At 49.2% G+C, this 13,154-nt stretch overlaps 1 protein-coding gene across 1 annotated transcript; it reads left to right on the top strand.

The window, feature by feature from the left end:
- The first annotated feature begins 198 nt into the window (after nt 1-198).
- OAS1 (2'-5'-oligoadenylate synthetase 1) lies at nt 199-8,498 on the top strand. Its single transcript, XM_049619316.1, has 4 exons — nt 199-1,299; nt 5,605-5,837; nt 6,614-6,767; nt 7,963-8,498. Exons 1-4 carry the CDS (start codon nt 961-963, stop codon nt 8,119-8,121), a joined length of 885 nt encoding a protein of 294 aa, XP_049475273.1. The 5' UTR covers nt 199-960; the 3' UTR covers nt 8,122-8,498.
- The last annotated feature ends 4,656 nt before the right edge of the window (nt 8,499-13,154 follow it).

The raw sequence follows: 13,154 nt of genomic DNA, 5'->3' as shown, positions 1-13,154 counted from the left end.
TGTGGAGGGCAGGGAAGGAGGGGGGAGGATGGGGGGCAGGAAGGGAGTGGGGAGGGCATGGAGGGCAGGGAAGGAGGGGGAGGGCAGGGAGGGAGTAGGGAGGGTGTGGAGGGCAGGGAAGGAGGGGGGAGGATGGGGGGCAGGGAGGGAGTGGGGAGGGTAGAGGGGGCAGGGGGGGAGCGGAGAGGGCAGGGAAGGAGTGAGCGGGAACTGAGCCAGGAGAGCTGATCCTGTAGAAACCTGCCTCCTTGGTCAAGGGTTTCTTCTGAACACAACAGAACAGCTGTGGGAGGGTTTCAAGTAGGGGAGTAACCTGGTCAGATTTGTGTTTTAGAAACCTAGTCCAACGGTAGCCTGGAGAATAGATGGGAAGAGAGGTACGACCGGAGTTTGGGAGACATTCAGTCAACAAGGATAAACACAGATTATCCACTGAGTGCCTACTGTGTACCAGGCACTGCTCCCTGGCCATGAATGAGCCAGACAAGGAACCTCTATCCTGGAGCCTGACATTAAGTATAGAAGCAAGATACATGGAATGATACCTGCGGGGCGATACGATGGGGAGCGACCGGGAGGTGGCGGGGGGGTGCTTTTTCAGACAGTGTGGTGAGGGAAGGTTTCTGAGGAGGTGACCTCGGAGCTGAGGGATGAGAAGGAGCCAACCATGGGAAGATCCAGGAAGAAGAAACAGCAAGTGCAAAGGTCCCGAGACAGGAGTGAGCTTGGCGTGTTTGAGGAAGAGAAAAAAGGCCCCAGGTATGAGCGGCAGGGGAGCAAGGTAGGAGGTGAGATCCCCGCAAATCTCCTAGGCCACGGTGCAGATACTGGGTTTTATTCTAGATGTGGGAAGCAAGAAGCGGTGTGAGCTGGTTTTGAAAGTCCTCTCTGGGTCGAGAGTGGGCTGTGGAGGGACCAGTGAGGAGGCTCACCTCCGGGTGAGGTGGGTTGGCAGAAGAGATGGGAGAAGGGAAGGCTGGGGACGGGCTTCAGGCCCCCTGGCTCGGCCCGTCGCCCTTTCTGCTGCACCCCACGGCCAGTGAGCCCCAGAGTGGCCGGACGAACCTCAGAGATGCTAACATCTTAGAGTTATGTATGGATTTGTCCCTAACAGGGCAGTGGACCAATGCCCACAGACCCGACCCCAGAGTCTACATCAAGCTAATCCAGGAGTGCCGGGACCTGGACCGAGAGGGAGAGTTCTCCACCTGCTTCACAGAGCTGCAGCGAGACTTCCTGAGGCAGCGTCCGACCAAGGTGAAGAGCCTCATCCGCCTGGTGAAGCACTGGTACCAACTGGTAAGTTCCTTCTGCCTGGGGAGCTGAGGAGGAGGAGGAGGGAGAGAAGGAAGGGGGGCATGGAATAGAGGGAGGGGTGGAGGAGAGAGAGGTGTGGGGAGGGGAGAAGGAGGAGGACCAGGAGAGGGAGGGGAGAAGAGGGAGAAGATGAGGGAGAGAGGGGAGGGAGGAGAGGAGGGGGGAAGGGGAGGTGTCTCAGATCAGGAATCTGGAGCTCTCTCTCGTCCAGCGAGAGAGCAGACACAGAATCGAAGACGAGAGAGGCTAATGTCTGGGGAGAGACCAGGGCCCCGAGCAGGGATTTCGTGTCCGCGTTTGTTGAGCTCTCAAGATCGTACACACGTGGTGAATGTGCAGAAAACAGATAGTAAAGCATGAACTCGTGTGTGTAAGAATCAAGAGTCTGGGGGGGCGAGGGGCGTTTGACGTTGTGGTCAGAGCACAATAGTGTGTCGGCGGCAGATGGAGAGTAGCTCCCTGTAGCAAGTCACTCGTGATCCTGCGACAATATCTCGCTAACTAACCTCGGGCGCTTTCACCCTGTGGCGCGGGGCTTTCTGCCCTCAGCTTCGTTAGGTAAGTGTAAGGAATCCTTGAACCTATTTCCCACAGGGAGGGAGGGATGGGGAGAGGGAGAGGAGGGGATGCGTGGGGAAGGAGAGAAGGAGGAGGACGGGGTTGAATAGGAAGGGGAGAGACAGGTGCCAGGGGCCCCAGGGTGTCACACTCCTCCCAGTCTTTCCCATCCCAACACGTGACAACCCCATTCTGCCAGTTACTCTGGCCTGAACCATACATCTTCCTTGACCTCTTCACATGCACACCTCCATCCAACCTGTCAACAAGCGGTGTTGGTCCTATTTTTAAAATATACCCACAATTCATTTATTGTCACCACTTCTAACGCTGTCGCCTGGGTCCCAGGCACCTCGCGAGGCTCCCGGGATCTGCCCTTGACCTCGCTGAACCCCCATGTCTGCCCTTCAGGCCATGCCGCCTCCCTTGTCGTTCCTCCAACAGCAAGACTCTGCTCCAGCCTTTGGACCTTTGCAGTTGCTTACGTGTTTGTTTAGTGTCTGTCTCTCCCACTAAAAATGTACACGAAGGAAGGGGTTTGTGTGTTTTATTTACTGCTGCGTCTCCGGAACCTAGAACAGTGTGCCTGGCACATAATAGGTGCTCAGTAAGTAATTGTTGAATAAATTAATGAATGCTATCACCACACACACACACACACACAGACACTTCTGTCTGCTCCCTGGCTGTCTGACCTTGAGCCATCAACTTAACCTCTCTGTGCTTCTTATTTTCTCATTTGCGAAGGGCGACGTGGCCTAACATGACACGGTGCCTGGCACAGCCGATCCTCATGGATGTGGTTCCTTTGAGCCACTACAGGAGCGCACATAATAAAAGTTAGCATGTAGTGTGTGTTCATCTTGTCCAGGCTCATCATATTTAATCTTTTGTGGATGTGATACGCATTTCCATTTCCTTTAAGACATCCTATATCTCACTTAATCTTCATGGTCATTCTGTGAGCTGAGCGAGGGGAGGTGTCATTATCAAGCCTGTATTACTGGAGAAGTAAGAGTCAGATCGCTCTTTCAGCTAATAAGGAGCAGACGAAGCCTTGAACTTGGGTCTTCCGACTGAAGACTTTGCCTGATATGTAATATACATCTTATAATAGACGTGTATATTTTTGGATGAGTAATTGGGTGAAAGAAAGCAATTAAGGAGAACCTTCCTACTTGAAAGATTATCTTCAAGGCAAAGCAAGAAATCACTTATTTGCTAGACACCTGAAGTTTGCTAATCTAGGAAATTTGATCATGGAGCCTGAGCATTTTAGAACTTACAAAAGTGGGGCGCCTGGGTGGCTCAGTCAGTTAAGCGTCCGACTTCGGCTCAGGTCACGATCTCGCGGTCCGTGAGTTCGAGCCCCGCGTCGGGCTCTGTGCTGACCGCTCAGAGCCTGGAGCCTGTTTCAGATTCTGTGTCTCCCTCTCTCTCTGACCCTCCCCCGTTCATGCTCTGTCTCTGTCTCAAAAATAAATAAACGTTAAAAAAAAAAAAATAACTTACAAAAGTGGTTCTTGACAAGTGTAACACTGGCCCCAAGGACATTGGAAATTCATGAGGATGCTTTTTGGTAACCATGGTGATCGGGGGCAAGGGTGCTACTGACAATTAGTGGGAAGAAGCCAGGGATACTGTTTTACGATGAACAAGATGGTCCTGCAAAAAATTGTCTCTTCCTCCCTCCCTGTCCTTCTTCCCCTTCCCCTCTCTCCCTCTCTCCCTCCCTCCCTCCCTTATTCTCCTCCCTCCTTCCTCTCCCTCTCTACCCTTCTTCCCCTTCCCCTCTCCCTCCCTCTCCTTTCCTGGAAAGCAATGCAGGAACCTGACCGTCCTTTAACCCCACTTACTACCACCATCACCGTCCCCAACTCACATGCTACTTGTGTTGTATATTTCAAGTCTCTATATTTTCAAGGGCCTCAAAGCATTACTATTATTTTACAACATCAGTGCTCATTTTATCTACCCACGTATTTACTACGCTCTTTACTGTCAGCTCTTTCCTACGTCTCTAACTGTCCCCCGGGAATCACGTTCCGTCTTCCTGAAGTATGTCCCCTTGAAGATTTTTTTGGTGACTGTCTTGTGATAATGAACTCTTAGTTTTTGTTTGCTTGAAAATGTCTTGATTTTACCTTCGTTGCCGATGGGTATTTTTGCCATATATTTGGCAGTCATTTCAGTACATGGAATACGTCACTCCTCTGTCTTCTGGTGTCACTAGTGACGAGTCAGTTGTCAGCCTAACCGTGGCTCCTTTGTAGGTAAACTGTCGGATTCCTCTGGCTGCATGTATATTTTTCTCTTTGTCTTCAATTTCGTTTCATTCAACCTGAGGTGTCTTAATGATGATTCCTTTTTCACTTGTCCTGTTTGGAGTTCACTGGGATTCCTGAATCTGTGGATGGATCTCTTTCATCAGGTTTGGAAACTCTCAGCCGTTCTCCTAAAATACTGTTTCTCTCTCTTCCTTGCCTCCTGGAACTCCAGTTAATGTATGTTAGACCTCATTCTGCCTTCCGTATCTTTATACTGTCTTCCATATTTTACATCTTTCTGTCTCTCCGTGCTTTTTTCCGGATAGTTCATTCTAATATACTCTCCAACTCACTAATTTTCCCGTCTCTAATTTGCTGTTGAGTTATTAATTACAGTTATTATCGGTTTTTATACTATGATTTCTATTTTATTTATTTTCAAATATGCCATGCTACTTGTTACGGCTTCTAATTTTCTCTATTTCAAGCTCTTCATTTCTTTAAACACAATATTCCTAGTTATTTCAAAGTCTATATCTGATCCTTCAATATTTACAGTTCTGTGGACTGGGACACCTGGGTGGCTCAGTCGGTTAAGCGTCCAACTCTCATTTTCGGCTCGGGTCGCGATCTCACAGTTTTGTGAGTTTGAGCCTCACATCGGGCTCTGCGCTGGCAGTGCAGATCCTGCTTGGGATTCTCTCTCCCTCTCTCCCTCTCTCTCTGCCCCTCCCCTGCTCACACTGTCTCTGTCTCTCTCAAAATAAATAGACTTTAAAAAAAAATTTTTTTAAACTACTTTCCCTAAAAAAAAAAAAAAAAAAGTTCTGTGAACTTATTACTATTTTCCTCTTCCTTCTGGTTATTACTCTTGGTGTCTCGTTTCCTCGTGTACATGGTTATTTACGTGCAGGTCATGATACTTATAAATTCTTTGTGAAATCATTTGACGCTCTGGGTTAGCGATCTTACTCCAAAGGGACTTTTGTTTGGCTCTTAGGAACACTTCAAGTTCTTCCTCTCAGTTAATTGTCACGGTATCCTTTTGGGGTTGGTGGTATTATTACCCCTCACCTGGCAGGTAAGAATAACGAGGCTCCAAGAGTCTAAGTTGTCTTCTCGGAATTGGACACTGGTGGATGCAGGACTCGAACCCACCTCACGCATAATCCAGAGCTCAAGCTCTTAACCAGGAGTCAGTAAAATTTTTCCGAAATGCCTTAGGTAGTGACCATTTCAGACTCTGGGGGCTATGTACGTGGTCTCTGCCACAACCAGCCAGCTCTGTCTTTGTAGCAGGAGAGCAGCCACAGGCTACACACAGATGAATGGGCGTGGCTTTGGCTTCAAGGAAATGTTATTGACAAAAGCAGATGGCAGGCCGGATTTGGCCCTTGGGAGATGTGCTTTGTGCCACGACGGGACAAGTGCATGTTTCTGATGGTCTTTCCCCCCTCCTCAGTGCAAGGAGAAGCTTGGGAAGCCACTCCCACCCCAGTACGCCCTGGAGCTCCTGACCGTCTACGCCTGGGAGCGCGGGAACAAGCAGACAGATTTCAGCACCGCTCGGGGGTTCCAGACCGTCTTGGTATTAGTCCTGAACTACCGGGAGCTTTGCATCTACTGGACAAATTATTACGACTTTGAAAACCCTACCATTAAACAGTACCTGAAGAGACAACTTAATAAATCCAGGTACCCTACACCTCCACGTGGGTCGGCTCCCCACAGAAAGGAACCCCTGGTGCCCTGTGGCACCTTGGAACTGGGGGGAGGGGGAGGGCTCCGTGCTCACGGCTCATCTTCTCTGGCCAGTCATCGTGCTGAGCATTTTCCTACTGCCCATCTGATTGAACCTACAGCCTCCCGCCCTGTGAGGCAGGCAGTATGTAGCCACTTTACAGGTGGACAAACTGAGGTTCTGAGAAGTAAGGAGCTTGCCTAAACCTTAACAAAAACACGAGTAAAATACCAACAGCTACAGCAACAATGCTCGTTGCTCCGAGGGATTAAGAGCTTGCGGCAAGACGAACGCATTCTGATATGGTAAGCAAAAAATTACGGTCCTTACAGCTAACGTGTACCGACCTCTTGCTACGTTCCGAGTCCTGTGCGGAACATTTCCCACGTTCTGTCTCCACCCTCACATCATGTCCTATGAGACAGGTGTCCTCTGCTCTCCCCATTTCACAGGTGAGCAAATCGGCTTAAAGAGGTCAACTGACCTGCCCAAGAGCAAACGACTAAAGGGCAGAAGGGAGATTCAAACCCAGGCCTGTCAGACCCAAGGGCCAGGCTTTTTCTCCCCTTGCCCACCACCCGCCATGGGGGCAGGGCAGTCAGGACACGCCCCCGGGGGAACAGCGCCCCCCCCCACTCCCGCCCTGAGTCCCAGCCTGGGCCAGGAGGCTCTCATCCCCCAGACACAGCCCTAACTCCTCACCTGTCCCTCTCTCACTGTTCCTCTCCAGGCCTGTGATTCTGGACCCGGCCGACCCTACAGGAAACGTGGCCGGTAAAGACCGGTACAGCTGGCAGCGGCTGGCAGAAGAGGCCAGAGTCTGGCTGGGTTACCCATGCTTTACCAACAGGGATGGGTCTCCGGTGGTCTCGTGGAACGTGCAGGTGATTTGCGGCTTCCCCTCTGCTGTCCTTCACCCCCCCTCCCCACCTCCTCCGCACCGTGTGTCGCATGCTGCTGGAGAACGTTCTCGCCAAAGAAGTGGCCTCTTGCTACTAGGGTCCCCTAGTCATAGAGTTTCAGGATACGCCCCATTTTCTCCGTCATCTTAGCCCCGTTTCGCCGGGCTCCTGGGATTTGCATATCCCTTGTCCAGAGTTCATTCTTTAGCTACCACTACCCCGGCCGGAGGCAACTCTTCCAACAGCCCCCCCGTGGGCTCCTTCCTCTGCGAATAATAATAAACAATAACAGCCACCGCTTAGTGAATATTTGCTCTGGGCTCAGGTTCTGTCCCAAACGGATGGCTACATTATTTCATGAAAACAACACCCTTTGAGGCGTGTTTCCTACTCCCATCTTACCTATGAGAAGAGGGGCTCAGAGAATCACCTGCTCAAGGACATGTCCCGCGGTGGAGCGGAGATCCAAAGTCCGTGGCTTCCGGTGCCAGCGCTCAGCCCGCCGTGCACTGCAGCGTCCCCACGCGTATCATCCCACACACGGGAGACTGCGCACTGCTGAGGGACGTGGGCGTGCCACACAGCCGGGAAGAGGCAGAAGGGCCTGAACTTGGATCTCTGCCCCACCCCCCACACCAGGGCCGTAGTCTTTTGCACAGCAGGTGACGGTGATGACGTTGTAGGTGGGTTCCCCGGGGAAGGAAGGTTTTCGGGGAAGGAGTGTTTTCGGGGAGAACCATCGGAGCCAACAAGTGTGGAAAGGAGGGGGAGGAAGCAGGTGTGGGCGCAGGGAGAAGTCCAGCTGGGGGTGTGCCCGTATGTGAGTCTCGGCCAGCCCCTCCGAGGGGGAGTCCTGGGGCTCCGTGGCCTTCAGAGTTGCCCTGCCGCAGTCTGGGGTGGTCAGCCCTTTAGACCCCCCCCCCCCCCCCCCGTGGACCAGTCACTGAATGTGGGCAACTCAGGAATGGGCATCGCCTTGGACATGGGGCTTTCTGCAGCCGAGGCGGCCCTGAAGGCCAGGGGTCTGTCTGCTGCCCACCTCCCCAGCAGCTGGGACTTGTTTGTCCGTCCTCCAGGGGGATCCGGGTGGCCTGTGACACTGTAAATGCTCACTGAGACCCAGTGCCAAGGGGGAAGGATCAGCTCTGCAATGTGATCATGTGCTTTACCCTTTTAGCCTGAAGAAAACTATCCAAACGATTGGTTTACCTGTGAACACAGGACATATCAGCACCATGATTATGGATGGCGTCCTGCACCCTCTGTGAACCTCAGCACGGGCCTGGCAGCATCCGTTCCCCAGAAGGAAGATGACTGGACGTGTGCCATCCTCTGAATGCCAGCCCATCTTCGGAGGAAGGGCTCCAGAATCATCCAGATCAGCCCCCTCATTTTGGAGGTGGGGGGGGGGTCCCTTGATCCAGATAGCAGAAGACGGCCCCCAAAGCAGCGGTGAATGGGTGTCAGACTTCAGACCCGAATCCAGGTTTCCTGGCCCCCACTGTTCCCCCATTCAGTGGTCTTTCAACCCATCATAGATGACGTTCCCTGCAGCCCCACCCTACCCCAGCCTGATCTCTGACAATGTTCTCTGAGAGACAACCAGAGAGCCTTAACTGTATTCTGTCTTCCTAGTAGGAGAGTTCTAGTCCAATTTCTCGTCAGTAACAATAAAAAGAAGAGCAAATACCGTGTGTTGGATGTTTAGTCACTGCAAATCACACCATCGAGAAGTGTATCTGCGTATTACATGTGTGTATACATGAACCGATTCAACCGGAAACGTGTATTGGGTGCCTGCTGTGTGCCAAGCATTGTTCTGGATGCTGGGAACACGGCAATGAACAGAGCAGACGAAAAATCCTTGCCTCATAGACCAACATTTGCATGGAACCTGGTAATAATTAGATCACTTTGGGTCCTTCTAATTTTCAATTACAAATAATCCTAGGACCAGCAGTTCTGATTCACCCTCTGTCTACACTTCTGATCATCTAGGAAAGTTTTTAGAACTGCCCTGTCCGATGCGGTAGCTTCCAGACACATGTGGCTGTTATGCCCTTGAACCGCAGCTGGTCCAAATCGAGGTGTGCTGCGAGTGAGTGTGTAATGCACATACCTGGTCTCGGAGACTTCGCGCACACACACACGAACAGAAGAACGTCACATGCCTGACAACTGATAATTTTTAAAATTTGTTTAAATGTTTATTTATTTTGAGAGAGAGAGAGAGAGCATGAGTGAGGGAGGGCAGAGAGAGAGGGAGACACAGAATACGAAGCAGGCTCCAGGCTCCAAGCTGTCAGCACAGAGCCCAATGTGGGGCTTGAACCCACAAACGTCATTTCTTTTTCATGACATTATTTGGTTATTGTCTTTAACATTAGCGAAGTAAAGAAATCATTAGAACGAATGGAAGGAAGGAAGGAAGGGAAGAAAGGAGGGAGGGGAGGGGGAAGGAAGAAAGAAAGAAAAACACTCCGTGGTCCCTTCCGCCAACCTGTGAACACTTGGGACCTGTCTCTTCAGCCTTGTCTCTGACTCTCCCTGTCTCCCTGTGTATGTGGTGTTTTTATAAAAATGGGATTCTACTCCCTACCTGGTTTTGTTACCTGCTTTGTCACATGTGTCATAATTATCACTATGCTGAGTAGGAAATTTGGGCTATCACATACAATGGCTGCATTGCACTATACCATAATTAAGTGGATAATCCACTTGTGTCACCTTTTTTTTTTTGGAGAGAAAACAGTAAAACCGTCTTTATTCACAGACTGTGTGATTGCTTATGTAGAGAGCTGGTGGAATCTTCAGAAAGCTACTAAAATTAACACATGAACTTCGCAAGGTTGCAAGATACAAGCCAATATACAAAATTATTTGATTGGGTTTTTACATACTGGCAAAAAGATTGGAAATTGGACATATGTAAATTAGGGATAAAGTTGACAAAAGTGTGCATGATCTATACCCTGAAAAGTACACAAGATTTCCACAATAAATTGAAGAAGACCTAAATAAATGGAGAGATATACTGTATGATGTAATGCAAGACTTAATATGGTTCAGATGTCAATTCTTTCCAAATTGATCTATAGATTCAAAGCAACTCTTATCAGAATCCTAGGAGGTTTTTTCTTTTTTTGCTGATTCTTTTTTAAAAATTTTTTTTCTTTTATTTATTTTTCAATTTTATTTTTTATTTTTTAAAATTTACATCCAAATTAGTTAGCATGTAGTGCAACAATGACTTCAGGAGTAGATTCCTTACTGCCCCTTCCCCATTTAGCCCATCCCCCCTCCCACAGCCCCTCCAGTAACCCTCAGTTTGTTCTCTATATTTAAGAGTCTCTTCTGTTTTGTCCCCCTCCCTGTTTTTATATGATTTTTGTTTCCCTTCCCTTATGTGCATCTGTTTTTTCTCTTTAAGTCCTCATATGAGTGAAGTCATAGGATTTTTGTCTTTCTCTGACTAATTTCACTTAGTATCCTACCCTCCAGTTCCATCCACGTAGTTGCAAATGGCAGGATTTCATTCTTTTTGATTGCCAAGTAATACTCCATTGTGTGTGTGTGTGTGTGTGTGTGTGTCTGTCCCATCTTTATCCATTCATCCATCGATGGACATTTGGGCTCTTTCCATCCTGTGGCTCTTGTCGATAGTGCTGCTATAAACATGGGGGTGCACGTGTCCCTTCGAAACAGCCCATCTGTATCCTGTGGATAAATGCCTAGTCGTTCAGTTGCTGGGTCGTAGGGGAGTTCTACCTTTAGCTTTTTTGAGGAGCCTCCATACTGTTTTCCAGAGTGGCTGCACCAGCTTGCATTCCCAACTTGTGTCATCTTCTGAAAGTGTTTCATGATTATAAACAATGTTACAGTCATCAGTAGATTAATTGAAAAGCCACATCAATCATACAGTAGTACTATTTTTTATTCATTTTAATGTTTATTTCTGAGAGAGAGCGAGCATGAGCAGGGGAGGGGCAGAGACAGAGGGAGACAGAGGATCTGAAGCAGGCTCTGCACTGTCAGCACGGAGCCCCGACGCAGGGCTCGAAGCCACGAACTGTGAGATCATGACCTGAGCTGGAGTCAGATGCTTCACCGACTGAGCCTCCCAGGCGCCCCTGTTTTTTATTTTTCGAGGAACTCCCATACTTTCCTGTGATGGCTGTGCCATCTTGACTTCCTACCAACAGTGCACAAAGGTTCCGTGTTCTCTACCTCCTCACCAACACTCGCGTCTCTCGTTTGCTCGGGAACAGCCATTCTAATTGGTGTGAAGTCATAGCTCTACGGTGTTGATTTACAATTCCCTGATGATTAGCGATGGTGAGCATCTTTTCATACACCTGTTGGCCATTTGTGGTCTTCTTCGGAAAAAAGTCTTCTCGAGTCCTTGGCCCATTTTTAAATTGGGCTATTAGTGTCTTTGCTACTGAGTGGTAGGAGCACCTAATGATTTTGCAGAGGAACCCCTTATCTGAGTCACGGTTTGCTAATATTTTCTCCTTTTCCATAGGTTGCATTATTCCTCCGTTGACGGTTTCATTTGCTGCACAGAAGCTTTTCAGTTTGATGTCGTCCCTCTTGTCCAGTTTTGTTTGTCTTGCCTGCACTTCACATATAGTCAACTGACCTTCAGCAATTTGCCAAGAATACACAATGGGGAAAGGCTAAGCCTTCAACAAATGGCAATGGGAAAATGGGACACCCACACGCAAAAGAATGACCTAGACCCTTATCTTACACTATACATGAAAAGCCAGTCAAAACGGATTAAAGACTAAATCTTCTATTACAGGAGGGGCACCTGGATGCCTCAGTCGGGTAACCGTCTGCCTTTGGCTCAGGTCATGATCTCACAGTCCGTGAGTTCGAGCCCCGCGTCAGGCTCTGTGCTGACGGCTCAGAGCCTGGAGCCTGCTTCGGATTCTGCGTCTCCCTCTCTCTCTGCCCCTCCCCTGCTCACGCTCTGACTCCGTCTCTCTCAAAAATAAACATTTGTTAAAAAATCTTATATTGGGGGGAAACCCACAAAAGCCTTCTCCTGACCTTTTCTATGTTAATTTATACTCGATGTGTGAAGTCCCACCCAAAATATGGGGAGGCATTTGACTGGAATTACATACATTAGTTTAGGAAGAAAGATGCTGTTGTTCTATTGAGAATCCCCATCCATGAACTTGGAGTGTGTCCTTATTAATTTTAATCGTCCTTTTTATTTTAATCGTCTTTGATGATGCTGTAACCATTGTAATATGCCACTGCGTGGGTCTTTCACATCCTCTGTCATATTATTCCTACATATCTGTTTCTATTTTACTGTCCTCAGTACGTTCTCTTTAATTGCACTTTGTAGCATTTGGTTCCTGGAAGACCTAAATGTTGCAGAGAGTGTATTTGATTATAACATTTCAAGCGATCTTTATACTCTTCTGAATTCTCTGACTTTATCAATTCTTTTTGCAATAAACTGATTGATGCTGGATTGATGCTCAGAATTGATGCTGAGGCCCACCCCTCTATGCTCCCAGCCCCTCCCACCTCACCCCTGGCTCAAAAGAAGGTGATTTGGTTGGGGGCGGCGGGGGGGACAGGGCACCTGAGTGGCTCAGTTGGTTGAGCGTCTGACTTCAGCTCAGATCATGATCGCAACAGTTCATGAGTTCGAGCCCCATGTCGGACTCTGTGCTGACAGCTAGGAGCCCGGAGCCTGCTTCGGATTCCCTCTCTTCTCTCTCTCTCGCTCAAAAATAAATAAACAGTAAAAAAAAATTTTTTTAATTTAAAAAATTTGAAAAAAGGAAGGTGAATTTTAACCTCGTGCCACCTTTGAAGCCCCGAGTGAGCGCTCCCAAACACCCCCACCCCCCCCACACGAAGCCCTCCCTGCACACCCCTGTGTCTGTGACACGTCAGGGCCCCTCCCCCGAGCTCCTCAGAGCCCTTCCTGCCCTGCAGAAGCACTTTCTCCCTCCCGTGTTTCAGGCCAACACGGCCTACTTCCTCCAGCCCCCATCTGTCTCGGGCGTCCCACAAGACCCCAGTTCGCCCGCGGGGCCTCTACTTAGCATCCGGCAGCATGATCCAATGTGTTCACCTCTTCCCTGTGATTTCCAGAGTCTAGGGCGGCAGTTGACAGCTTGTGTACGAGATGGGTCCCCCGTCTTCATCCGGTCTTGACCCTTCCCTTTCTCCCTCCTCAACACACCTCAGCTGTCCTGGTCCCTTGACGGTGATCTTTCTTGATTTCCCACCTGTTGAGTTGCAGGACACTTTTAACATATCTTTGCTGTCATTTTGGTGGGATCGCGAATGTGCGTTCAGCATACTATCTCAAATGGAGGATTTCTTTCTTTTTTA

The sequence above is a fragment of the Panthera uncia genome (genome assembly GCF_023721935.1).
Source record: "Panthera uncia isolate 11264 chromosome D3 unlocalized genomic scaffold, Puncia_PCG_1.0 HiC_scaffold_8, whole genome shotgun sequence".
Lineage (NCBI taxonomy): Eukaryota > Metazoa > Chordata > Mammalia > Carnivora > Felidae > Panthera > Panthera uncia.
Note: the sequence above shows the minus strand (reverse complement) of the source record. Positions and strands in the feature narration are given on the sequence as shown.